Source organism: Ursus arctos, unplaced genomic scaffold, assembly GCF_023065955.2.
Source record: "Ursus arctos isolate Adak ecotype North America unplaced genomic scaffold, UrsArc2.0 scaffold_24, whole genome shotgun sequence".
Lineage (NCBI taxonomy): Eukaryota > Metazoa > Chordata > Mammalia > Carnivora > Ursidae > Ursus > Ursus arctos.
Window position 1 is genome coordinate 24,819,936 of NW_026622919.1, and position 26,593 is coordinate 24,846,528.

Consider the following 26,593-nt stretch of genomic DNA (forward strand, 5'->3'; position numbering starts at 1 on the left):
AGGAGGCAATCCAGGCTGGGGTGAGAACAGACTGGTGGGGGTGGGGATGAGCTCAGGCCAAATCTCCAAGGAAGACTGTCTCAGCTGGCCCTCATTTCAGAAAGCAGATGTGAGCAAGTCTGACCTCATGGCAGCTGGCGAATCATAGAAATAGGTGACGGGGGTGGGGGGGGTGGGGAGGCGCCTGGGTGGCTCCCTTGGTTAAGCATCTGCCTTCGGCTCAGGTCATGATCCCAGAGTCCCGCATCAGGCTCCCTGCTCAGTAGGGAGCCTGCTTCTCCCTCTGCCCCTCCCCCACTCATGCATGCTCCATCGCTCCCTCTCGCAAAAATAAATAAAATCTCTAAAAAAAAAAAAAAAAGAAATAGGTGACAGGGGAGTAAATATTACACATACATAAATTTATATTTATGAAAATCTGGGAAAGAAGTGCAGCCTGGGAGGGTATGAGGCAAAGCACCGGTGTCCTGCTAGAGTGTCCTGGCAGGTGGGGGGGGGGGCTGGCGGAGTTGGGGTATGGGCTCAAGACTTTTTCTGGAAGCAAGGGGTGGGGCAAGGATCTGATGTTTGTTTCCAAATGGCAAGCTCCAGGGAGCAGAGGGAATGAGGATTCTGGAAGGGTAGCCATCCTGATGGCCACCCTGTTCTGGTTCTGAAGGACTTGGGGTCTTGGCAACAGCTTCTCTGAGAGGAGCCGTGGTGGCAGGGCCAGGCGTGATGGAGCTCTCACCGTCAGGCGGAGCTCGGTTCGTGCTGGAGCGCCCGAGTCCCCCTGCCAGGACGTGTCTAGATGTGGACAGCTCTGTGAGCCAGCAGAGGCTGTGGGGAGAAGGTGGGGGTCAGAGGTGGGAAGGTCAGTAGTTTCTCCAGCTGAAGGCAGAGGCCGGTCACCAGGACCGGCTGGGTCAGGACCTGTGGTGAGGCAAAGTTTGGTATCAGGAGTCCAACAACCCAGACGAGGCTTGCAGAGAATGGTGGGGGTCCTGGGCAGCGTCATGTTCCCCTTTAGAGGGGAGCCCCGGTCCTCCCCTCCTCTCCCCACACAAATGGAGGGTCTGCATGCCCCTCTGTGAGGACACCCTCCTCACTGGCTAGAATCCCCGAGAAGGGAATGGGGGCCCTACCCACCCGTCCCCCACCTGTTTAATGGCGGCCGGCTTTCTTGGACCTCTTAGTGGGGAACTTGCAGCCGCGGAAGGCGTCCGTGTCACGGATATGCTGGCCTTTGAACTTGGCAGGCGAGGCACAAGTGGCATCAGGGCGGGAAGTCTTGGCTTCCAGCCACCTAGAGAGACAGAGAGTCGCTGGGCTTGGGGAGAGATGTGGGAGTGTGGGGATGGGGGGGACAGTGAGCCAGGGGACCAGTATGGACTCGTCTCTAGGATGGCCTAGAACCGTCATCTTCATGTTACAAACTCCTAGGCTCCCACACCGGCTAGGGAGTAGATCTAGGACTTAGGGCCCAGATGTCTCCATGCCGGGCCAGTGTGTCTCCAGGCCATCCCATGAGAGCGGGTTCTGGGGGCCGCAGTGGGGGAGGGGGTTCTCACCTCCGAAGTCCCCGGAGCTGGCAGGTACATTTCCAGGGGTTGTTGGTGAGGGTGAGGGTCTCTAGGTTGTCAAAAGGGAAGTTGGAGGGTAGCTGGCTCAGGCGGTTGTTCTCCAGATGCACGTGTTTCAGTGTGGTCACACCCAGGAAGGCGCCGTCCGAGAGCTGGGGGGTGAGGTGGACAGGGGTGAGCACCCCAGCCCCCAGGGTCCAGCCTCTCCCAGCGCTGTGGTCCCAGAGAGCAGGGTCCTTCCCTGGACATAAGCAGTGGCTCCTCGAGTGACTAGGTTGGCTCAGATCATCAGATCTGTACAACCACCTATTGAGATCGGTGCTGGCATTTCCAAAATGCAGACGGGGCAGGGGGGCGTCAAGTCTCTTGCCCGGGGGTCACACTAGCGAGTAAACAGTAGCGGCAGAACCACACCCACCTCCTCTTCCCTGGCACCACGCTCCCTGCACAAACACTGGGACCGGGGAGGCAGCCAGAGTTTGGCTCCAGCAGCCCGAGTTGGCACCCGGTGAAGCTGGTCAGTGTTTGGCGGGATGGGCAATGGGCCCAGGCTCCCCGCAGCCCCAGGGTCCTGGGACTTCCCCCAGCACTGTCCTCACTGCTCCCTCCGTCCCTGCTTGCCAGAGGCTATTTGTGGAGCCTCCTTGGCGGAGCCTTCGGCCCGGCTGGATGGCTCCAGAGGAAACATTCTATTGGTGCCCACATTTTGGCCCAGGCATCACAGTCCTGCCTGGCCTCCCTCTGCCCCAGATCCGTCCCCTGCTGCCCTGCTCTACTCCCCACTAAAAGGCCACTCTGGCACTTGTGGGCCACAGGGAACTCTGACTTTATCTCTGGAGGGGCTGAGGCTGAAGACGGGCGGGCTCCATCCCCCCAAAAGTTGGCTGCCATCCAGGTACGGTTCTGCCCTCATCCCCGTGCCTGTGGTGCAGGGAGGGGTGTGGAGTTCCCTGGAACCAGACTGTTCTGATGACGCTCTTCTACACCTTGCCCTGGTCCCCGCCCAAACCTCCTGGCCAAAGCCCCTGTACCAGAGTGATTTTCCAGTCCCGAGGAGGGATTCCGCCCTAACCCCAGGCAGCCCCACCTGGGTCTTATAGGGCAGAAAGGACTGAGCGATGCTGCAGCCAGGGGGTGGGTCCGGTGACCGAGGTGGGCAAAGGGCAGTCGGTGGTCTGGGGGAGAGTGAGGCACAGCTAGTCTTCCCTGCGGGGAGACACCTGGAGTCTTGTACCAAAGGCTGACAGTGCTATGGGGCTCTCGCCTTTGCACCTTCACAGAGCCCCCGGGTGCCGTCCCTGCAACCTGCGGAAGCCGCTGGTTCCTGGGCCCCACTCCGTTGAAATGGACCTGGGAATGCAGTGGGGTGTGGATGCATGTGAGCCGGGGGAAGAGGGAGGACATTTGCCAGGGCCTCTGGGGGACATGGAGGAGGTCTTCTTCCTCGGCTGTTTGCTTTCCCCTCCCCCCGCAGCCCCCCACCCCACCTCAGCACACATGGACACCCCCCACCAAGAACAGGGTCTCTTTGTGGGCCTGATTCGCCCAGCTCCTCTGGAAAGCTTCTCAATAAACAAACCTTCCTTTATGGGGTGGTAGGTTTACTGGAGACAGGAAAAACACAGCAGAGGAGGGATGGAAGGCCCAACAGGAAGACGGGGCTCCTGCCCACAGCAGGGGGTTCAGGAGCACGGGACATGCCTCCCAGAGGCCATCGCTGGGGCCAGGGCAGCCCCGGCTCCGTCTGTAAGTAGGAATCCTCGGAAGGCAGTGGCTGAGACTAGGCAGGGACAGCAGGGCAGGATGTAGGCTGGGGAATGTGGCAAGGCGAGGGACAGAGGTGGCAGAGCGCCTCACCCTGGAGACAGCCAGAGAGACAGAAGCAGGTTTAGGGGAGGAGGGACGGTGCCTAGCCGCCGCCCCGGGTCCGAGGGGCCTCCAGGCAGAAGAGGAGCCCGGGGCGAGCTCGCCGCCAGCAGCTCACCTTCTCCAGGTTGGTGTTGTCCAGCCAGAGGGTCTCCAGGTACCTGCCGAAAGACTGGAAGGCATCGTCAGGAATGCTTTTCAGGGGGTTGTGGGACAGCTTCAGCTCCTCCACCACCCGCAGCTTGCTGAGAGTGGCCGCGGGGTAGCTGGACAGCTGGTTCTTGTCCAGGTGGAACTTGGCGAGGTTCTCCACGTCGTCCAGCGCGCCGGGCTGCAGCGAAGTGAGCGCGTTTTCGGACAGGTAGAGCCAGCGCAGGTCCTTGGCGCCCTGGAAGGCCCCGGCGCGCAGCTCGCGGAGCTTGTTGTTGTTGAGCTGCAGGATGAACAGGTTGACGAGCGGGGAGAGCAGCCCCCGGGGCAGCTCGGTCACCTTGTTGTGGTCCAGGTAGAGGTAGGTGAGCTCGGTCAGGTCGTCGAAGGCGCCGGCGCGCAGCACCCGGATGTCGTTGTGGGACAGGTACAGGTAGATGAGCTGCTTGAGGCCCCGGAAGGCGCCGGCGGCCACCTCCCGGATCTGACAGTGCTGCAGGTGCAGCGACACGAGGTTCGGCATGGCCCGGAACGAGTTGGCGGCCAGCACCGGGAAGTTGTTGCGCTGCAGGTTGAGCAGCTTGGTCTTCTCTGACACCTTGGGGATCTTCTGCAGCCCCACCTTGTCACAGATGACGTGCTGCAGGTCGCCGTGGCAGTGGCAGTTCTGGGGGCAGGCGGCCAGGGCCGGCAACAGGCCGGCCAGGAGGCCGAGGCTGAGCCAGAGCAGCGGACGGGCCATGGCCGGGACACCTGGGGCCGGGGCCTGGGGGGCAGCGGCGGCGGGGCGCGGGCAGCGGCAAGTCGTCGGCACGCCGGGCTCCCGCCTTCTTTATACGGTGGCCCTGACCGCAGCCCGCAGCCGGAGCCAGCTCCTACGTGGAGCATCCAGGCCACAGGGCTTAACTACCTCCCGCCCAGAGATGCGCCCCCGCCCTCGACGGGGAGGGGCGGGGCCCTGCCCCCAGCTGGCTACCCTGCGGGGCCGGGGCCGTGACCCCCCCCCCCAGCCTCGTCCCCGAGCCCCGGACCACCTTCTCCCGGCGCTCAGATCCTGCTGCCCTCCCGACCCCCCCCCACCTCCTTTCCCCATCCTTTGGGGGCTGGGGGTACAGGCGCGTCCAGAGCCCCGAGTTTACGCCGGAGAGGGAGGCGTTCCCGAATTTACTTGTTTGCTCAAGTTCGCGCCCCCATGCCTCCCCCCGGCCCATGCACACTCGGCGCGGCGCCCTGGCCCCGGGGAGGGAGGAAGCGGGGCCGGACAGCCGGACGCAAGTCTCGCCGCGGTCGGCCGGCCAGCGGCGCTTTAATGGCACTGTTGTGCGGCGCCGGCCGAGCGTGAGGGCCGCGCTGGCGGCGGGCTCCCCCTTCCGGCCGCACAGCCCGCCAGCCCGAAGGACATGGGCGCTCCTCCCCCGCCGCAGGGGCCGCTCTCGGGCTCCCAGCCCCGGGCTTGAGTTTCTGTCCCCTGCACGCCTATCCCGTTTTTCCACGGTTGAAGGCTAACCAGAAATGTGGGACCAGGGGCGGGGAGCGGGGGGCCACCCGCAGAACTCGCAGACACACCTGAAGACCACAGGCACCCAGTGGGGACAACTGAAGGAGCACAGTCGCACCATCTCCCTAAAATATCTCCATCTCCTCATCCCCACCCCCAGTGGTCAGGACCGGCCCCTGAGGGGTGTCTCAGGGTGGCGGCCAGAGTGGCGCCAAGGTGTACTTGGCAGAGGCCACACCTGGGCAGTGGCCCCAGGACTATGGGGGCGGGGGGCGGGGGGGGGGGCGCTCAGGTCCTGGCTACCAGGGACCAGCCCTGGACAGCTCAGGTCCTGTGGGCAGCCCTGCCCCGGCTGACCAGGTCTCTGTGTGTCCACTTGCCAGCCACGGGTGTCGGGATTCTTGTGGAAAGGGGAGGGGAGGCAGGCAGGGTCTGAGCTCTGGGTTGCCCAGTAGGGGTTGTTGTCTGTGTTTGAGAGGGGGAGGGCCGGGGTCAGACCCCAGCAGCGCGCCAGCTAACACAGAGGAAACTGGGAGTAGGGGGGTGGGGGATGGACAAAGGTCTGTTGTCTTTGCTGATCTGGCGCCTAGAATACAGGGTAGCTAGCCCCTCTCCTAAGCAATTTTCACCCATTGCCTCTAGAGGGGGGTCATAGTTGGCTCAGAATGTTCCATGGTGGTATTTAGGCTCCTCCAAGGCTGGCTTCTGGTTTTCTGTTGCTCGGGATGTTCCAACCACTAGAAGTGTTGGGTGGTGAGGGTGCCACGGGCTTTTAAACCCTTGCTTTGGCTACGTTTTAATTTTGATGCAAGTAAATTTACAGGAAACTCTGCAAAGCTTGGGGATCACCCACCCCAAGGCCAAGCATTGACCCCAGGTTTTGGGTGGGTGGGTGGGTGGATTGTATCCGTGCAGTTCCCAGCTGGGCCCAGGCGGGCTGGCTTTCTCATCAAGTTTATGAGACCTTCAGTATGGAAGGGCGGGGCAGGGGATGTTGTGGTCTGAAATCAGGAAGGGGGTGCTAAGACAGCCTGCGGCTGAGGGAGAGAAGGCTGGGGCATCGGTAACACAGGGAACCACGGGCTCCGGCATGAGGCAGCTCCAGGAAGCAGGGAAACAGAGCTGGCTAGGGAAGAATGGCTTCCCTGCTGTCAATTTTAATTCAGACCTGGGGCCCCTGCTAGTTGAGCTAGTCTGCTCAGCACCCCAGTGCTTCTGCCTCTGGACCCCGACCTCTGCCCATACGCCTCTTTTCCCACCACTCAGCTACCTCCCACTTTCTCCTGGGTTCCTTCCCATCCCCCCAGGGTAGCTCGCCCTTCCCTCTGCAGTCCCAGGGCTCCTTCCAAACACCCTTCCCCGATCCTCTAGGTGGCTTACGGAACCACTGAGAACAGTCCCGTGACCTTCATGAACTTCAGCGAGGACACCGTGGAGCAGAAGGCAGAAAGCGTGGGCAGAATTATGTCTCACACGGAGGTGAGCCCCAGCCCCAGCCCTTCGGACCCCACCTCCTATCACTCAACTCGGGTGCATTCCCTGGGGATGTCTATTGCTTTCAATTAGAGAGCCATACACTCACTTGAGGTGCCGAGAGCCCCCCAGCAGCAAGGTCCTCCTCGGGCCTGGCCTGGGGCTTTGTCCGTGGGCTGAGGCCTGAGAGGGAAGCGCTGGGGCATTGGCCGTGAGCGGCCGCCCGCTGAACTCCGCAGCCTCCCTTCCTGTCTGAGGTGTGTTTTTGCCAAGCCCTGCTGTCTGTCCCAGGGCAGCCAGGACAGCCTCAAAGAGGAGCCAGAGCACAGAGATTTTTCCTACACAGCTCTTTCTCTCCCATACGCCTCCCCCTGCCCCGCCCCGCCTTCCGCAGAGCTCCTCTGTTTGCTTGGCATAAACACTCCATTTCCCAAGCTGCCTGTCCCTCCAAGGGCCCCTTGCACCTGGAAGGCTGACCCAGAGCATGTCTCCCTCTGAAATTCCCCGCCGTGGCTCCCTGCCTGCCCCAACGCTGGTGCTTGACGCCAGCCTGCACCTGGTTCCCCTGTCTTCTTGTGCCTTGGCCCCTCTGCGGTCGCTGCCCACGCAGCCCTTCCCCGGAGGCTCACCCATCCCGGTGCAGACCTCTCCTGCCCCGCTCCGTGGAGTGAGTGTGCAGTGACATGAGCCCCTTCCCAGGTGTCTGACCGTGTCACTGCCCCTCGCCGGGATGCCCACCTGCAAGGTAGACAGGGGCGAGCGGAGTTCTCCCCATTGCACAGAGGCACACACCGAGGCACACCGACTAGGCTTTTCTTGCACGTTGGCTGTGGCTCCTTTCTCTACTAGGGCTCTCAGACTCTGCCTCTCTGCCTCCTCCTGTTCACATGGCCCTGCCACACCACCTCTTTGGCTTCTTTACTTGCTGCTTAATGGGAAATAAGAGGAGACTCCCTTCTCTTCTGCACAGTTTGTAATCCTTCAACTGGCCTGGCCCTCCCCAGGCCTCATCCTCGGCGTCAGCTGCCACTCCCTCCGCTTCCCCCGCGCCTCCTTGCCCGGGCCGTTCTTCCAGCCCAGCTCAGGTGTCTGGCTGGTGGTGGATCCACTCCAGTCTTTGTCTCCCTTCCCTGCATTGGGATGGGCAGAGCCAGGGGGTGGGAAGGCAAAGCCGTCCCCGAGGGCTCCCCCCATCCTGAGGTGAGGGGGCAGGAGGCCCCAGCTTGAGGCTGCCCGGTCCCAGGCCCAGATCGTGAACATGAAGACGGGGACGCTGGCCGAGCTGAACACGCCCGGGGAGCTGTACATCCGAGGGTACTGCGTCATGCTGGGCTACTGGGGTGAGCCCCAGAAGACCGAGGAGACGATTGGACAGGACAAGTGGTACCGGACAGGGTGAGGAGGCAGCTGGGGGCCGCGGAAAGGCTGGGGCTGGGGTGGGGAGGGGGTTGGTGATCTGAGGCTGAGCTGGAAACGTTAAACTAAAAGAGGGAGAACGTGTTTGTCAAGATGGCCCCTTCACACCTTCGAGACTTAATTTCCAACATGGGTGAAATGGGGACGACCATGCCCTCTGCACAGGGCCCCTGAAGGCTCAAACGCAGTATGGACGAGAGTGCCTAGGACAGGGCTCTACGCTGGTGTCTGTAAAATGTGAGCCAAGACTCGCTCATCTGTCCGCTAAACGAGTTCTTACCGCGCACCTCCCAGTGCCGGCGCCCTTCTGGACCCTGGCGGCCTGAGGGGAGGCAAGATGAGGAGGGTCCTGCTCTTACTTTCCACATGTCCAAACACCACGAAGACGGTGAAAAAGGGTCAGAGGAAGGAAAGTGGCAGTGGTGGAAAGGGCCGCTTCTCTTAGATTTGGGGGGGGGGGCGTCAGAGAAAGCCTCTATAAGGTGGACATGCTTGAACTGAGACCTGAATGATTAAAAAAAAAAAAAAAAAAAAAGCCTGCCATGAAAAGCATATATACAGAATGTCTTGTTCATGCCACGTTCCCCCAGACTCTAGAGCAGTAGAGACACACAGTAGGTGCTCAATAAATGTTCGATGAATAAGGGAGCGAGCCAGTCAGAGAAAGCAGAGCTGAGAGGCCATTCCTGGGCTTTCCTCGCAGAGACATCGCCGTGATGGACGATCAGGGCTTCTGCAAGATCGTGGGCCGCTCCAAGGATATGATCATCCGGGGCGGTGAGAACATCTACCCCGCGGAGCTCGAGGACTTCTTTCACACACACCCGCAGGTGCAGGAAGTGCAGGTGAGGCACCCAGCCCAGGTGAGCCCCCAGGAGCAGGAACCGGGGATGGGCATGGCAACATCTAACATCTGGCTCTGGCTCGGGAAGGTGGTCGGAGTGAAGGATGACCGGATGGGGGAGGAGATCTGTGCCTGCATTCGCCTGAAGAAGGGGGAGAAGACTACGGAGGAGGAGATCAAGGCTTTCTGCAAAGGGAAGGTGGGAGCCTCAACCTGCCCCAAGCTGATGTTGCTTTGTTCTTCAACCCTCTCTCCCTGCCAGCCAGCCAGCCCATGGTCCCACTGTCCCAGTCTTCAGCTGCACCCCATCTCCCTAAACCTATGACCTCGCCCAGCCTCACGCTTTATCTCCCTCTGGTCTGCAGATCTCCCACTTCAAGATTCCCCGCTATGTCGTGTTTGTCACAAACTACCCCCTCACCGTCTCAGGAAAGGTGTGTAAAGGGACCAGAGAAGGGCAGGGTGGCCTGGGCTCCTAGGTTCCCAGAAGGCTTAGGTGGCCCCACCTATGCCTCCCTCAGCGGTTGGCAGAAGAGCCGTCCAGAGGCTGGCAGTAGGGTGACTAAGTAGCTCATCCTTGTTTGTCCCCAAATTTCCTGGTTTTACCCTAAGAAACTCCTCAGTCTCAGGCAAACCAAGCCAGTTGGTCACCATTGCTGGCAGAGGCCCGAGCCTGGCTCTCACTGTTCTTTTTCCTCTAGATTCAGAAATTCAAACTTCGAGAGCAGATGGAACAACATCTAAACCTGTGAATAAGGGATGGGGGGGGGGTCCTCCCAGGCCCTCTCCGCCCTTCCCCCACATTCCCGTCTGTCTTTGTGATTTGGCATAAAGAGCTTCTCTGTTTTCTTTGGTTGGGCTCTTGCTGGGGTGCTCTCTTGGCAGCTGCTATGGGATGGAGAAGGGAGGAGGCACTTTCAGACCTCCCGTTCCTTGTCACGATGATGCTAAGCACTTTGGCTGCATTATCTACTTAATTTAATCCTCATTCTATACCTTTGAGATACCAACCCAGTTTTTTTTTTTAAAGGTATACTCATTGGTTTTTCACAGTGTTGTCAGATTAGTCCAACAAGAAGTATTCCTTTTAAAACAATAAAAGCTGGGGCGCCTGGGTGGCTCAGTCAGTTAAGCATCTGCCTTCGGCTCAGGTCATGATCTGGGGCTCAGGTCATGATCTGGGGTCCTGGGATTGAGCCCGCACCGGGCTCCCTGCTCAGCAGGGAGTCTGCTCTCCCTCTCTCTCTGCCCCTCCCCCCAACTTTTGCGCGCGCTCTCTCTCTTTCTAATAAATAAATAAATAAATAAATAAATAAAATCTTTAAAAAAATAAATGCTTTATTAAGATAAAATTGCACATGCCATCCAATTCACCCGTTTAAAGTATCCTATTCAATGGTTTTTAGTATATTCATAGATATGTGCAGTCATCCCCTAAGTCAATTTTTTTCATTGGAGTATAGTTGACACACAATGTTACATTTGTTTCTCGAAGTCCATTTTAAACATCTTCATTACCTTAAAAAAAAACTCCATACCCTTTAGCTATCATCCCACATCCTGTTATTCCCCTACCCCAAAACCAACCCAATTTTTTTTTTTTTAATAGATGAACCTGGGGCTTCCTTGACGGGCTGGGCCAGATCGAGCATGCTGGAGCTTGACCCAAGAAATAAAAACAGCTGGGTTCCATAAGGCACATCAGTTTCCGGTTCACAGAGGCCAAAACTTTCCTGCTGCTTTCAGTACTTACCTCCCAGTATGTCTGCCCCCTCCAACAGCAGCCTCCTCTTTACTTCTCAGAAGGTCAACAGAAGCTTAAGATGCTCCCAGTGCCTGGCACTATGCTAGGTGCTTTCATATGCATTTTCTCTTGAAATTTTTCCAACAACCCTACCAAGGAGGTACTAGCCCCATGTCACAAATGGTGAAACTGGAAACTCAGAGAGGTTCAGATTCTTACCCAAGACCACACAGCTGGAATTAGAACCCAGATGTCTGGTTCCAAAGCCCATGATCTTTCCACTTTATCAAACAGTTCTTCAGGTGCCCGCTTCCCCAGCCTTTTACCTGCACCCCGTCTCTCCTACGTACACCATCTTTGACTCTTCCCCCCGGGTGCCCAGATTGGCCCGACCCAGGAGATAACAGCATACTCTCCCGGCCAAGCCGGCTGCCCCTGGGAATTTCTGCACCTTCAACATCCAGTCCAAGGTGCCCTCTCCTTCCGCCACTGACTCCACGGCCCTTGTAATAGACCGGTCACACAGCACAGAGCACACTGCCCTGGTATCCAGCAGGTCGCCCGCTGTCTCCTGTTGGTTTGCCTTTCTGTCTTAAAGCTCCTGGACTGCGACCTGGTTTTATGCATTTAGGTGTCCGCAGTGCCCAGCCCTGAGCCAGGCACATAAAATGTGAAGGAACTGATTGAACGGACTAAGAATTCCTGGATGGGTCGGGGAACTCGCCCTTGTACAGGGTGAAGAAAGGACGGCGGCTCAGCCCACAGCCCCCAGCCCCCACCTGGAAAGGACGGACAGGCGCTGCGGAGAGCGCGTCCGCGCCCAGCAGGTGGCGCCGCAGCAACGAGGCCCCGGGCCCGGCCGGCCGGGCCGGGGACGCGGCGCGCGGTCACGCAGCCCCTCTTCCTTCCGCCGGGGCGGCCCAGCTGGCCCGGCTCCGCGCACTACCGGGCGCCCCGGGGCGTGTGTGCCGGATCTCCCGGCGCCCCGGCCACTCCCCGCCGCAGCGGGCGCCATGGCGCTCCCTGCGGCCCGGGCCCGCGGCTGGGCTGCCGCGGTCAAAATGGCCCAGAGACGCCGCCACGCGGAGGCCCCGAGAGGATCCCCCAGTCGTGCGCCTCCGGGCTCGCGCGCGGCGCTTTACGTGCACGTGAGTGGGGCGCGGGCGGAGCTCGCGGGGCGCAGGGGCGGGGGGCCGGAGCCCACGTGGCGGCTGATAGCGCAAGGAAGCCACCTCCGTCTATCTGGGCCCGCAGACGAGTCTGGGACGGGACGCGGTGCCATGGCAAAGAAATGCCCTGGGTCGGAGATCTGAAGTCTCTGGTGCTCACCAGTTCAGTGACCTTGACCGAGTAATTTCCCTCTGAGCTTCAGTTTTCTCCTAATGAAGTGGGCTTAATATTCCCGGTCCCACCTGCTTTGGGGAGTTTTGTGGCTTGGATGGTGTAGCCGCTGTTGATCACTTGGGGATGGGGATGTGTGCGACGAAATCCTGCAAGGGGCCAGGGCCGCTGGATCGCCCCTCGCCCCGCTTATCCACCCCTGCCCCCCAGTGGCCGTACTGTGAGAAGCGTTGCAGTTACTGCAATTTCAACAAATACATACCCCGCGGCGTGGAGGAGGCAGCCATGCGGAGCTGTCTGGTGACTGAGGCTCAGACGCTGCTGCGACTCAGCGGGGTGCAGAGGTCGGTACTGAGGCTGTAGGCGGGGTCTTGGAAGTTGTTTGGAGAGAGTAGATAGGACCAGTGCAGGCATCCTGGAGGGCTCCCCCAGGTCTCATCTTCTCCATCCTCTTTCCCAGGGTGGAATCTGTATTCTTTGGTGGGGGCACCCCCAGTCTGGCCAGTCCCAACACCGTGGCCGCTGTCCTGGAGGCGGTGGACCAGATAAGTCACCTGCCTGCAGACTCCGAGGTCACATTGGAGGCCAACCCCACTTCAGCCCCAGGCTCCAGGCTGGCAGCTTTTGGGGCAGCAGGGGTCAACAGATTGTCCATCGGCCTCCAGGTAACCCATCTCACTGACCACATCCCAGGGCACCCAGACCTTCAGTGCTGGCTCTCCTTTGGTCACATTCATTAATTGGGCAAACATTTATTTAGCTCCTCCGGGTGCCAGGGCCCAGTAGGCACTGACAAGTGTATGGTGACACTTGTAACTACTTAATTGCTGCGGTGCTAGACCAAGGCTCCATGAGGCAGGGCTCATGCATGCCAATTTCTTTTTTTAATCACAGTATTCCAAGTACCCACCATAGTGCATGGCACAGAGTAGACAATCATTTTTGTTACATGATTGGAGACACAGGAGGAGGCAGACAGGTCATCCGATCATTGCAGCATGGTAAAGGCTGCCAATAAAGGGTGTCTCAACAAAAGGCTTTCAGAGTACAGGCATCTCAGTCTGATGAAATCCTGGACACCTTTCTGGAGGAGGTGATCTTTGAATGAGGAGGAGGACTTCCAAGGAGAGAGGGTGTGGGAGGAAAAGACACAGGATATGGAAGAGTCTTGCACGTTCTGGGGAGCTATGAGTCATTCTGTCACTGGAAAGCTGGAGGCAAGGCTGCAAGGTAGGGCCCCAAAGCCTTGAGCATCATACTAGGGAGCTTGGGGTTTTGCCTAGTGGTGATAAGGGATTTGTTGAAGGTTTTTAGGTAGGGGAGAAACATTCTTTTGAGATTGACACCTGGTATTTTCATATGCGGTATCGTCTACCCTTCTAATACATCTACCACTCACCATAGAGTTTGGGGTCAGAGCTTTGTCCTGATGGGCTATACTGAAAAGGACACATCGTTTTTGAGATATTCTGGCCCCAAATGCATATCTTAAATCTAATTGTGAGGAACCATCAGGTAAATCTAAATTCAAAGACGTTTGGGGGGCGCCTAGCTGGCTCAGTCAGTGGAGTGTGTGACTCTTAGTCTCAGGGTCTACCCCACAGTAGAGATTACTTAAATAAATAAATAATAAATAAACAAACAAACTTTTGAAAAAAGACTTTTTTTGCGGTAAGAACAGATAACCTGAGATCAGTCTACCCTCTTAACACATTTTTTAGTGTACAGAATGGTATCATTAACTATAAGCCCAGCATTGCGCAGTAAGTCTCTAGAACTTATTAAGAGCCATTTTAAAAACTGGCCTGTATTCTTCAAAAATGTCATGTCGTGAAAGACAAAGGCTGAGTATCTAGATTCAAAGAGATGAAAGGGACAATGAGAGCTGACTGCAATGTGTGACCCAGTTGGATCCTGGATTCGGGTGGGAAGGGGAAGTTACTACAGTGGACATTATTGGGACAACTTTGACTATGACTCTGTATTAGATAATGGTGTCATGTCAGTGTTACATTTCCTGAACTCTATAATTGGATTGTGGTTATGTAAGAGATTGTCCTTGTTCTTAGGAAATGCGCTCTTTCGTATTTAGGGGTACAGGGGTACAGTGTTTAAGTTAATTGCATTAAAGCAACCGCACTGCCAGTGCTCACTAGCATGTGGTCAGTGGCTAGCATGGTCTACGAAAATGTTCTGTGTCTGCACTAACCGTACGGTGGCCACTGACCGCGTGTCAGTAAACGCTTGGAATATGATTATTGACATTTAACTAACTTAAAACTAAATAGCCACATGTGGTGAGTGTCTACTGTATTGGACAGTGCAGATAGAGAACATCTCTGTCAACCCAGAAAATTCTTTTGGTCAGTGCTGGCCTATAACTTACTGTCAGATGATTCAACATTGTAATCACATACGTGTATATTTAGAGACAAAGCGAATATGGCAAAATGTTATTTGGTGAATCTAAATGAAGGGGTTTATTGTACTCTTCTTTCAATTTTTCTAGAGGTTTAAAGTATGTTTCAAAAAGCAAAATTGAAAAGCACTCTCGGCTCCGGAGTCAGTCCTAAATTCCAAGTCTGACTTTGCCTTTGCATGACCTTGGGCAAGTTACTTGGCTTTTTTTTTTTTTTATAAAAGACTTTACTTATCTGAGAGAACAGGCATGATCGGGGTGGGGGGGATCCCAGGATCCTGGGATCAAGGCAGATACTTAACCAACTGAGTCACCCAGGCGTCCCTATTTAAGATTTCTAAACCTTAGTTTTCTTATCTATAAAATAGAGCTAAAGTTGGAGGATTGTAAGGATACATTACACGTTGTTTAAACATGCTTTGCACACAGTGAGTTGTAACCCTTGGTCGTGGCTAGACCGTGGCCTACCGGCTCCCTGCTGTGTCCTGTGTGTCTGTCCTCAGTAAGGTCGGTCGCATGTTCCCGTCTGCCTCTGAGCTGGCCTCCGTGCTTATACCTGACCCTCTCTCCTCAGTCCCTGGATGACACTGAGCTCCAGCTGCTGGGGCGGACGCACTCGGCCCGCGATGCTCTCCAGACACTGGCAGAGGCGCGGCGCCTCTTCCCTGGCCGCGTGTCTGTGGACCTGATGCTGGGGCTGCCCGCACAGCAGGTGGGGCCGTGGCTCGGGCAGCTGCGGACACTGCTGGGCTGCTGTGACGACCACCTCTCCCTCTACCAGCTGACCCTGGAGCGGGGCACCGCACTCTTCACCCAGGTGCAGCGGGGCGCCCTTCCTGCCCCTGACCCGGAGCTCGCTGCTGAGATGTACCAGGAGGGACGGGCCATGCTCCGGGAGGTCGGCTTCCGCCAGTATGAGGTCTCCAACTTCGCCAGGAATGTAAGTCCTGGGGCCGATGGCTGAAGCTGGGGAGCAGGCAGGAGCGGGGGTTTCTGCCGGCTGCTCTGAGCTAGGACCTTCTAACCAGGTGCCCCTTACCTGAGCAGAAAGGGGCCCGCCTTTGTCACGCTGACCGGACTGTTCCCTCCCTCCCCGCAGGGGGCGCTCAGTACCCACAATTGGACTTACTGGCAGTGCGGTCAGTACCTTGGCGTTGGGCCCGGTGAGTCCCCTGTGAACCGAAGAAGGGATGACTTAGGAGCAGAATGTCACGGCTGTGTGGTCTTGGGCCCCTTATTAACCTCTCCAAGCCTCTGTTTCCTTCTGCATGAAGTGCAGCAAGAAAGAACACCTACTTTGTAGAGCTGTGGAGGATGGATTTTGAGATGCTGGGTGAAGCGCCTGGCACCGCGGTTCTCAGTGGTTAGCGGGCATCAGCATCACCTCACCTGGAGGGCTTCTTAAAACGCAGATCGCTGGGCCCCACGTCCAGAATTTCTCATTGGACGGGCTTAGTTGGCGTAGGGCCCAAGGATTTACATTTCTAGCGTATTAGATGCTGTTTGTCCAGGGACCACATTTTGAGAACCACTGATCCAGCATCTGGTGAGCACGGAGCATTCGCTGCTACTAAAGTGGGGGTGGGCCTTGATGTTGCCAGGGGCCCATGGGCGATTTGTGCCCCAGGGGGCCGGGGGCCACACCCGGGAGGCGCGGATCCAGACCCTGGAGCCGGACAACTGGATGAAAGAGGTGATGCTGTTTGGACACGGCACCCGGAGGCGTGTCCCCCTGGGCCAGCTGGAGCTGTGAGCATCTGAGGGGGGCCTGCATCCCCTGAGCTGTCCCCATGTGTGCACCTTTGCTTCCTGCCATGCCCTGCCCCCTCCCTCCCCATCCTGTATGTCCTTATATGTGTGTTAAGAAAGGGGGAGGCCCAGGTCTCCTCTCCAAGATACCCTGATGATTTTTCTCTCAGGCTAGAGGAAGTTTTGGCCATGGGGCTACGTACAGACGTGGGGATCACTCACCAGGTAAGGGGGCTGGGGGGGCCGTGGCACACCGCTTCCTTCTCCTGAGTCTTGCAGAATCGCTCTCCCTTCTGTGCACGCACACAGATGAACATCTAGTCCTCTGGGATGAGCAGCTGGAGGTTGGCCTTGGCCCAGCCAAGGCCTGATGGGCAGAAACAGTGGGCAGGGTGGGGCGGTGGTGAGACCCCTGGACTAGATGTGCATGAGTCAGCTGTGGCGATCCCTGTGCAGACCAGACCCTCCCTTGCCCTTCACCACACCCCCAGACATGTGACCAGAGTACCCTGGTCAGCTAGCCGCCGTGGTCTCTGCACGCCTCACCCTTCTGGTTTCCCAGCACTGGCAGCAGTTTGAGCCCCAGCTGAGCCTATGGGACGTGTTTGGAGCAAGCCAGGAGGTGAAGGCACTGCTAGCACAGGGCCTGCTGCTGCTGGATCACAGGTGTGTCGTGGGGGGCGGGTGCCAGGGGGCCCAGGGAGCCCTGACTACAGACCCACAGGCCCAGGAGTGAGAAGGAGCGACGAGGAGGGGCCAGAGGGTGCTGGGAGCCTCGTACTGCTGGCGGGTGAGGATTGAAGTTGGTAAGATGAGGCGGTCACACCCAGGCCTCTTGCTTTTCCAGGGGTCTTCGGTGTTCCTGGGAGGGTCTGGCTGTGCTAGACTCTCTGTTGCTGACCCTCCTGCCTCGACTCCAAGAGGCCTGGCAACAGAGAACCCCCTCCCCTGTGCAAGGAGGATGACCAGACGTTCGTGTGTCCCAGGACCAGGCCAGGTGGTCTTTGGGGGCAGGACTGACACTCTCCACTGGCAGGTGCTGTCTCAGTGCTGGTCGTTGCCCGGCCTTGGCATCCCTAGGGGCATGGCTATAGCGAGGTGCATGGGAGGATATTTCTGGTTTGGGAACTGGCATCAGGTCAGTTCTGCCAGAGATGGAGTAATGGTTTCTGGAAGTGCCTCTCATTAGTGGGCTCTAAAGCAAATCCTGGCCGGCAAGAGATTCTGAGAACTCTAGCTCTCAGGCTTCTAGCCCCTACGACATAGGGCAGGGACATAGAGGGCCTGACCTGTGCTGGTGGATCCGTGCCTACATCCAGTATAGCGGCCTGAAAGAGCAGAGCAGGCCTTACCCTCTCTCTTTGGGCAAGCAGGTTATGTCTGGGGTGCCAGAGCCTCACAGACCCTCCTGCTTCCCCCGCTCCCCTCCCCTCTGCAGCCCTTCCCTCGAGAGAGTGAAGATGGGGGGAGCTACGCAGGGAAAGGGGAGGGGAGGAGAATTCAGGAACACCCAGAGCCCGGTAATTTTCCCCTGGCCTTTTCCCTACAGAAACGTTTGCCTGGTTTTATTTAAACAGCCTAACAAACCCAGTGAGCCTGCCTTGACCTTGGTCTTCTCCTTTGTCCGGCCTCCTTCCCTGGAGGGTAGAATCCTGATTTGGGGGCCCGAGGCTTAGTCTAGGGCTGAGATTCCTTCCCCCACTGGACATTCCATTTTGAAAGATTTTAAGCCTACAGAAAAGTTAAAAGCGTTGTTCAATGTAAAGCACATAGGCTTCGCTGCAGGGTGTTTGTACAGTGTGGAAAGAGCAAGCATTCATAATGTCACCAAGGACATCTTCGACCTGTAAAAAAAGAAAATAGCCATGTTTCCAGACTTTGTGCTCAGCCTGTAGAGTTACTGATTGCTAGATTTTTGGCCACATTTACTTTACCTTTGAATAGCTAGCTAGCTCGCTCTTTCTTTCTTTTTCTTTGCTGCACCATTTGAAAGAATGGTGTAGACATCAAACATTTTAGCTTGTATCTCCTAAGAAAAAGAACATTCTCCTATGTAGCAATGGCACCGCGGCCAACCTGAGAAAGTGTATGTTCATGCAACAGTGTGCGGTCCTTTTCAGATTTCCCCAAATGTCTCCAAAACACCATAAACCTCCTTGGCTCGGCCGGGGGGGCGGAGGGGAGGGCAGGGACACAGGCTCCCATGACGTCTTATGCTTTGCTTTTGGCTGTTATGTCTGTTTGGTCTTTTTTTTTTAAAAAAGCCTCCTTCCTTTTTGTTTATTTTTATGACACTGGATTTTTTAGCATCAAGGCCACGTGTCTTACAGAATGTCCCACATTCTGGGTGTATCTGTTTGCTAATGATTGGGTTTAGGTGAAATACTTTTGGCAAGAGGACGTATAGATATTGTGTGGCTCAAGGTACATAGTGCCAGGTCAGCCCACTCTCAGTAATACTGATTTTGACCACTTGCCTAAGGGGGCGGATGCCCAGTCTGCCCATCATCCAAGTACATTGTTTCCTGGGAAAGGACTAGATCATCAGTAGGTGATACCTTGAGACCACACAAATGCCCTGTTCCCTGACACTCATGGCTGCGACGACGTTAGCATTCACTGCCGATCCTTACCGAAACCAGTGACCACGTGGGGAAGTGCACAGCGTTCATTCCTGACTCTAACATCCTGTCTACGTTTGTAACTGGCATTCATCCATAAGAAAAGAGCTTTCCTTTTTTTGTTTTTGTTTTGTTTTGTTTTGCTTTGTTTTAAAAGGCTGAAACTCAACCTAGAAATTGTATGCAGGGTGTGTGTGTACGTGAGAAAGACAGGGATGAGGGGGAGAGAGAGAACGAAAGGGGCGTTTTCCTGTGAAGAGGCTCTGTCACTTTCTTCCCTTAGCATATCGAAGGGTCCTGTGATGTCAGAAGTTATTTAGTGCATGTGCTCCTCTGGGCCTGCTAAGCTCAGCCTCTGGCTGGGTGACTAAGGATGGGGTTCCCTCCACCACCACCCCCAGAGGTGGGAGCACGTGCGTTCCCTGGGTCCCTAGTGGGTGTGAGTATCAGTCCTCCTTTGAACCTGTGGTAACATGGTTAGTGTTACTACCTCTCCTTTATTCATGAAATATTCAGCAAGCACTAATGGTGTGCGGAGAGGAATAAGACCCATCCCAGCCCTCGAGGAACTCACTGCCATGTTGACAGATGCGTCAAGAGATAAAGTCCAGGGTTATCGGTAAAGATGGGCAGGCAGGCTATGGAAGCCTGCAGTGTATTTGGTTCTGAAGGGCCGGGAACTGGAAAGGGCATCTATGTTTTTTTACTCCCTCCTTGGGCCCTGGGGCAGCTGGCAGGGTGAGCTGTGCTACTGGGGGGGGGGGGAGCCTTTCTTCCCGAGCCTTCCCCTGATCTCGATATTGAAGAAGTGAGCACGGGGTGGGGGGGGGGGGGCAGGTGCACCATCCGATAACCAAGGCGCACTCGGGTTTCTCCCAGCTGCCAGGGCTCGTGCCATCCGAGATGTCTGGGCCCTCCCTGCTGGGGCGCCTCACGAGGCCGGCGCAGAGGGCTGGGACAGGAGCCAGAGTCTGGTGGGGGCGGCACGGGTCACCTTCTGGGACTCGACCTCATCCCACCCTCAGCAGCCGAATCAGAATCTCCGGGACGTGCAGCCCAGGCAGCTAGCTTTTAAATGCTTCCTAAGCAGCTCTAATGAGCAGGCCGGTTTGGGAAGCCCTGACGTCTCCTGCCTTCCATCCTGAGAGGCTGAGGTCAGGAGGAACAAGGGGGACATGGCTGCTTGCCGACATGACACAGTGGAGTGGGGCCCTTCCCTCTGCGTCCTGGGCCTTCCGTGGCTCATCCATCAGAGGGGTTCTCCTCCTCCCTATCGAGGCTTCGGTTGTCATCTTTTCACCCGCCCTGCTGAAAGCACAGGAACACAAATAAAAGGGGATAAAAAGCCACTTTGGGGACGAAGTGATGAGAGGAGCCGGAAAAATGAATACGTCTGAGTGTATGGTTACAACACGAAGGACCAAACCTTCCACGTGCAAGACTATTACAGTGTTAAGCCTTACTGAGTTGTCCCATCCCCCACCGAGCAGTGTGAAATAGGCAGGACGGCTATTTTATTTTATTTTATTTTGCTTTGTTTTGTTTTTATTTATTTTATTACTTAAAATTTTTAAATTTTTTATTTTTATTTTTTTATTTTTTAACTTATTTTATTTTAAGCAGGCTCTACCCCCAACATGAGGCTCAACCTCAAGACCCTGAGATTGAGAGCCACATGCTTTACCAGCTGAGCCAGCCCGGTGCCCCTGGGGCAGCTATTTTATTTTATTTTATTTATTTATTTAAGATTTTTTTTTTTTTTTTTTAATTATTTGACACAGAGAGAGGGAGAGAGCAAGCGCAAGCATGGGGAGCAGCAGGCAGGGGAGAAGCAGGCTCCCCGCTGAGCAAGGAGCCTGATGTGGGGCTCGATCCCAGGACCCTGAGATTATGACCTGAGCTAAAGGCAGCTGCTTAACCGACTGAGCCACCCAGCACCCCCCACACACACCCTGGGGCAGCTATGTTAATTTCCATTTTACATATGGGGACATTCGGAGAGATTCTTGACTCAAGTCGTATGAGGAGTTAGTAGCAGACCTGGCGTAACACTTCTGGACATCCAGAACTTTCTGTCATATCGTTGTTCTGTAACAGGACGGTTAACCTGTCTCTTAAATTAGGCGGATTACTGACTGCTTTCTGGCCTCTCTGCCTCAGGCTTGCAGCTGCTATGTCTGCCCAGTGCCAGGACTTGGTGTCTCTGTTTTCCCTCCCAAAGAGGCTCCAGCAGTGAGGCCATCGACTTCCTGGGACAGGACTTCATGCTGCAAAGAAAATCCTATTATTGAAATAATAGGATTGCTGTAGAGTCGGTGTTTGTGGCTCCCCGCCCCCAAGAATTCATACCTGGAAACCGAATCCCCAGTGTGATGGTATTAGGAGGTGGGACCTTGGGGCCGTGACTAGGTCACGACGGTGGAGCCTCAGTGCCTTTCTAAAAGAGGCCGCAGAGGACTCCCCGGCTCCTTCCACCACATGAGGACATGGAGAGAAGATGGATGTCTGCAGACGGGGAAGTGGCCCCTCACCAGACCCCAGATCTGCTGGCATCCTGATCTGGGACTTCCCCACCTCCAGAACTGAGCAATAAATAGTTATCGTTTAAGCCACCTGGCCTACGGTATTTTTGTTACAGCAACCCAAACAGACTGGGACAAGGGGGCAGTAACTGGCCTGGTAGATTGCATTCATTGTTCAAAATGCCTCCTAGCCTCCTTGAGTGCCCCTCCCTGAGGACCCTCGGGAGAGGCTGTGCCTGCCCAGTTGGACCCGGGGGGCGGGGGCAGAGGGGGGCCAAGACAGGGGCCTGGCACCGTCTGTAAGAGCCCACGGGTGGGCCGCTGTCTCCTCCCTCTGCCACAGAGGCCTGCCATGTTCAGGTAGGGACTGTCAGTCTGGGTCCCAGAGTGAAGCTGGGGGCAGAGGTGGGGCCGACCACAACAGACATAATAAGCAGGAATGAGGAATTATCATTTGTCGTTGGAAATTGATAGGTTTTCGGGTTGTCACTGCAGCGTAACTCAGAAGGTTTTCGGGTTGTCACTGCAGCGTAACTCAGACCACACGGGCTGATACAATCTATAATCCCACCATTCAAAGATGAATTACCGTCTGGATTCTGGTATGTAGCTGTTGAAATTCTCATATGCAAATGAGCATGTTTACACACACAGTCTTACAAAAATGGAATCATCTAGGTCTGGCTGTGAAGCCTCATACCTCGTATGTGGCGAGAATCTCTCGTCAGATTTGTGTCTATACCCTGTTAGTACAGCTCCGCAGCTTACCACTGCACGGTTAGGCCAGAATTTGGTTTTCCAGTTCCTTTTTTGGTGAAACGGGTTTAAATGTTATTTTTATAAGCTCCGTGACGAACGTCTTTGGTAAATATTTTTATGCGCTGGCTTGACCCATTTCCCTAGGTTTAGGATGAATCCTAAGAAGTGGGACCGCTGACTCAGGATACGCACGTCCTTTGGATACACAGTGCCAAACTACCCGCCCGGAAGCCTGCCTGGATCCCCCTCTGGCCAGCTCACTGGTGCTCATTTCCCTGTAATTTCGTCAATAGCAAGCCTGATCGACTTTTCCAGATGATCCCAATCCGAAGAGCCCTCAACCCCAGCTTTATGATCAGCTAACTGCCTTCCTAACTTGGGCAACCCTTCCGTCCATCTGATCCCTCTCAAGTCAGGGAGCCAAGTGGGCACCGCCTCCGGGACCACCCAGGTAGAAGGCCGAGCCGGAAGCGTCGCCCTGTATTCTAGATCCCCTCTGGATTTCTCTTATGCAGAACTCCTCCCTCCTATCTTCCTCTCCCTGCTTCCTTTTCTTTTTCCTAAGCGGATTTTTAAAGCCACTTTAAAAAAAAATTATTACACAAACAACATTATGGAAACATTAGAATTCTAAATGAAAAAGAAAAAAAAAATCCCCACTGATCAGTGGCCCCAACAAATTCAGTGGTTTTTATTGGCCTGTGTTCCCTTGCAGTCCTCAGCCCAATGCGTGCAAGATTTTTGCCCAGTTGGGCTCCAGCACGGATCTCATTTTGCATCTGCCCCTCTGGCCTCTCGTTGGGTCAGAAGCATTGTTCCATGTTGTTACATAGTTGGCCTCTGTCCCATTTTGTTGCGCAATGTTCCAGCGGGTGAATAATTTAATGATTATTACCCTGATGGAAGTCACTTAAGTGGTTACCCATTTTCCTCTACAATAAATCATGCTGCAGTTCATGTGTTTATGGATTTAGCTTCTTCCTTCGTTTCGATTGTTTCCTCAGGTCAATTCCCAAGAATGAGAGTTTGGGTCAAAGGGCGGGAATGCTTGAATGATTCTTGGTGCAAACTGTTAGCGTTTTCCAGAAGATTTTTCTTTTTTGATTTTCCTGCTCAGAAAAATAATAATGCTCTTTTTCAACCGTAGAGAAGCAAGCAAAAATTCTACTACCCAGAAGTTACCACTACTAACATTTGGACAACGTCTCTTGGTGCATATGTATACATATAGATGTAGAAATAAAAATAATTTCTCACCAAAGGGATCATATTCATGTGCCAATTTTGCAAGCTGTTTTTTTACTCAACAACATGTCCTGGGTTTTTCTCATTGGTTCTGCCGCCAACAGTGCCTATGTGCTGGCATTATATAGTACAGTCAGAGCTGTGAGCCAGGCGCCATGCCAAGAATTTTATCTGCATTAGCTCATTTAAGCTCCACGCCAACCCAATGAGATAAGTTCTATTATTATCATGCCCATTTTATAGATGAGGGAACAGGCTCAGAGAGTTAATTGACTGCCCAGGGTCACCCAGATAGGAAGTGGGGGGGGGCTGGCACTCAGTTTGCATTCTCTGGGGCTCCAGAACCGATGTGGATACAAATAACACATGAATACATTCTTATTGTAAAAAGGAATAATAGTTCAAGCCATACCATAGTATAGAAAGTAAAGTGTGAAAATCCCCCTTTATACTCCGCAGAGGTTTGACGTGTCTAGCTAAGTTTAGGTTCAAGTGCATATGACAGAAAACCAAAGTAACAGAAGCTTCAGCAAATGAATATATATTTTTTTCTTCCATATAGCAGAGGTCTGGACAGAGCATTTCAGGGCTAGTCTGGTGGGCCTGTGATCCTTGGCCATGAAAAACCCAAGCTTCTAACTTTAGGCTCTCTCTTGTCAGTTCCTAACTTCTATCTGTAAAGGCTCCACATGGTGTAATACGGTCCCTGGGGTTCCAGCCATCATGTCTGCATTCCAGGCAATAGGAAGAGTGGAGGCTGGAGGGGGAATGGTGTTTCCTCCAGCTGACTCAGCCCCCTCTAAAGAGCTTCCTCCAAAGTCCCCCTGCCCTATGACCTCAGCTTGCTTCTAACTGGCCACTCTTACCCACAAAGGAGGCTGGGAAGTGTGATTTTTTTTTTTAAAGATTTTATTTATTTATTTGACAGAGGTAGAGACAGCCAGTGAGAGAGGGAACACAAGCAGGGGGAGTGGGAGAGGAAGAAGCAGGCTCATAGCGGAGGATCCTGATGTGGAGCTCGATCCCATAACGCCGGGATCACGCCGGGATCACGCCCTGAGCCGAAGGCAGACGCTTAACCGCTGTGCCACCCAGGCGCCCCCATAGGAAGTGTGATTTTTAAACTAAGCATGTCGCTACTTCCCCACCATCCCCCATAATAGAAGGGCTTCGTTAATTTAGAAAACTGGGGGGTTGGGGGGCAGAATAGATATTAAGAGGCAGTCAGACAGCTCCACCACCATATGTGTATCCTTCCTGGTCCTTTTCTACAAATTTATATATGTGCGTATGATCATATATATGTGTATATACATATATATAAAAATACCGTTTAAAAATATTGTGTAAAGGGTACCTTGTTCTAGTTTACATATTAAAGTTTACCAACCAGATTAAACATTTTCTATTAAATATTTATTTACTAATTATTGTGTCGTATGCATATTTAAGCTCTTCGCCTATTTGGTCAATGAAAACCTTGGTTTCCTGATCGAGTTGAGTGAACTGTCTAGATAGACTAGAATACATATTATAACTGTATTAGTAGACTTTTTGTTTTATTTGCTGTAAGAATTGCTTCCAGTATACTGTCCTTTTTATCTTTCATGGATTTTTACTTATTTGGAAATAAGTGTTCTACAACTGTCCAATATTGACATATCGAGTCCATCTTTTTTCCTTGCGACTTCTCTGTCAGTTCCAGGCTCCAGAGAGGGGGTCCGCTCTCAAGTTGGCTGCTCTTCCTAGGAGACGCCGTCTAATGTTGGTGGCTAGGCCTGCCTGGGTCCGAATCTCCACTCCGCGGCTGCCCGCCCGAGGACCGGAGGCAGGACGGTTCCCTCTTCTGAGATCTAGCGTTTCGTGACGGGGTGTAGTGAAGGGGCTGGACCTGCCCCAGCTTCTCAAAGCTGGCTCTGGGTCAGAACCACCAGATGCGCCATAAAATTCACATTCCCGGGCCCCTCTCAGCGTTCCGGAATCCAAATCTCTGTATCCAGGAATCTCTATTTTTATTTTATTTTACTTTATTTTATTTTATTTACTTATTTATTTTAAACTTGGGTTTCACCACATTCTTTTTTTTTTTTTTTTTTTTTTAAGATTTTGCCTATTTGAGAAAGAGAGAATAGGAGAATAAATAGGAGGGGCAGAGGGAGAGGGAGAAGCAGGCTCCCCGCTGAGCAGAGAGCCTGATGCAGGACTGGATCCCCGGACCCTGAGATCGTAACTTGAGCTGAAGGCAGACACTTAACCCACTGAGCCACCCAGGCGCCCCCAGACTCCCCAGACCTGATGCGCAGCCATGCTTCAGGACCACAGGGCCAGCCAATGTCCGAGATTGCTTCCTGCACGGGGTGTCTGAGCGGGAAGTTGGGTTGGAGGCGGCAGCAGCCCTCGGCCCCTGTGACTGCTGTAGCCCGCAGGTCTCGCCTCTTCCTCTTGGATCGACAGCTCTCATTTCACATCTAGCCTGAGCAGCAGCCCCTTCTCCCTTCTTTGGGGCAGGGGTGGTAAGATGGTAGTCAGGCTCCTGGGGTGTGGCCTGAGTGGCCGTCGTAGCAATGCCCCTGGGAGGAGGCCAGGGTCACTTACTAGCTGGATGACTTTAATTAAGCCACTCACTCTGTGAGTGTCCATTTCCTCGCCTCTGAAGGCAGGGGCTGTGCCTTTTCCAAGGTTGGCAATGATGGATGGGTGGACGGACCAATGGACGTATGGATAGATGGATAGACAGGAAGAGCCCTAGTATAATTCCTGGCAAAAATGCACATTTGACAAATGCAGTAGTTACTACTGTTAGTGTTTTCATTGTGATTTACAGTGCCCTGGGCATGCCAGCCCTAAGGAAGACAGGTCCCGAACGGGAATTCCTGGTGCCCAAAAGGCACCTGTTATTTCTCTGGGATGCTGAAACTTGCCAGTAGGTAGCCTTGGAAACATTTTCCTCCCACCCCACTGTAGAACTTCCCACCTCCCAGGTGGCTGGGAGGGTGTGTGCCACAGGTCAGGGTGACAGCCTCCAGGTAGCATCACCCATAGTGGAAGGAAGGGCCCCTCCCTCGGTGACTTTTTATCCCAGTGTTCCTTGCTCTCCCCCAGCAGGTGAGACAGGACTGGCCCCATTCTTCAGGTGGCTGAGCGATGCAGGCAGGGATACGCACCTGCCTCCCAGGCCCCTGACACCCGGAGCGCACTCTCAGAGTGTGCCTTGCCTTTGCACCCACCTCCCGAGTAGTAGGTCTCTCGTGCCCATTGCCCCTCATTCTTCCCTAGACCTTGGGCATCCTTAGCTCCATTCCTATTGTTCCTGACTCAGCCTGGGGCTTCTACTGCCCTTGAACCTGACGAACTTACACAGGCCTCACTTTCTTTGATGACCTT

The 26,593-nt window shown here is 54.6% G+C and overlaps 3 protein-coding genes across 12 annotated transcripts in view; 2 read left to right on the forward strand and 1 right to left on the reverse strand.

The window, feature by feature from the left end:
• Nucleotides 1-10,673, forward strand: part of ACSF2 (acyl-CoA synthetase family member 2) — a 36,957-nt gene extending 26,284 nt beyond the window's left edge. The window contains exons 11-16 of one of the 3 annotated variants that reach the window (XM_026513133.4): nucleotides 6,448-6,555; nucleotides 7,793-7,944; nucleotides 8,669-8,810; nucleotides 8,898-9,008; nucleotides 9,175-9,243; nucleotides 9,511-10,143. In XM_026513133.4, the coding sequence (XP_026368918.2) occupies nucleotides 6,448-6,555; nucleotides 7,793-7,944; nucleotides 8,669-8,810; nucleotides 8,898-9,008; nucleotides 9,175-9,243; nucleotides 9,511-9,561 (633 nt within the window). In that variant the 3' untranslated portion in view covers nucleotides 9,562-10,143. Of the gene's footprint in view, nucleotides 1-6,447; nucleotides 6,556-7,792; nucleotides 7,945-8,668; nucleotides 8,811-8,897; nucleotides 10,144-10,418 lie in introns of those variants that run through there. The other 2 variants (XM_057318260.1, XM_057318259.1) reach the window with 2 other exon arrangements.
• CHAD (chondroadherin) lies at nucleotides 383-4,522 on the reverse strand. Of its 2 annotated transcripts, none has more exons than XM_026513136.4 (4): nucleotides 3,547-4,522; nucleotides 1,551-1,714; nucleotides 1,140-1,285; nucleotides 383-912 (listed from the first exon to the last, which is right to left on the reverse strand). In XM_026513136.4, the coding sequence occupies exons 1-3, from the start codon at nucleotides 4,318-4,320 to the stop codon at nucleotides 1,144-1,146; spliced, it is 1,080 nt and encodes a 359-aa protein (XP_026368921.1). In that variant the 5' UTR covers nucleotides 4,321-4,522; the 3' UTR covers nucleotides 383-912; nucleotides 1,140-1,143. The 2 variants fall into 2 exon arrangements, with proteins under 2 accessions (XP_026368921.1, XP_026368922.1); XM_026513137.4 differs by having other exon boundaries at nucleotides 383-819; nucleotides 3,547-4,519.
• A 799-nt stretch (nucleotides 10,674-11,472) lies between the features above and the next one.
• RSAD1 (radical S-adenosyl methionine domain containing 1) lies at nucleotides 11,473-22,921 on the forward strand. 7 transcript variants are annotated; one of them, XR_003320089.4, is made up of 10 exons: nucleotides 11,473-11,701; nucleotides 12,105-12,238; nucleotides 12,355-12,559; nucleotides 14,888-15,253; nucleotides 15,413-15,476; nucleotides 15,915-16,062; nucleotides 16,233-16,287; nucleotides 16,625-16,728; nucleotides 16,910-17,098; nucleotides 22,109-22,921. XR_003320089.4 is itself a non-coding variant. In XM_044389296.3 (10 exons), the coding sequence occupies exons 1-10, from the start codon at nucleotides 11,567-11,569 to the stop codon at nucleotides 17,025-17,027; spliced, it is 1,224 nt and encodes a 407-aa protein (XP_044245231.1). In that variant the 5' UTR covers nucleotides 11,473-11,566; the 3' UTR covers nucleotides 17,028-21,295. The 7 variants fall into 7 exon arrangements, 5 of the variants coding, with proteins under 5 accessions (XP_044245231.1, XP_026368924.1, XP_057174244.1 ...); XR_003320088.4 differs by lacking the exon at nucleotides 22,109-22,921 and adding an exon at nucleotides 20,844-20,950; XM_044389296.3 differs by lacking the exon at nucleotides 22,109-22,921 and having other exon boundaries at nucleotides 14,888-15,025; nucleotides 15,131-15,253; nucleotides 16,910-21,295.
• The last annotated feature ends 3,672 nt before the right edge of the window (nucleotides 22,922-26,593 follow it).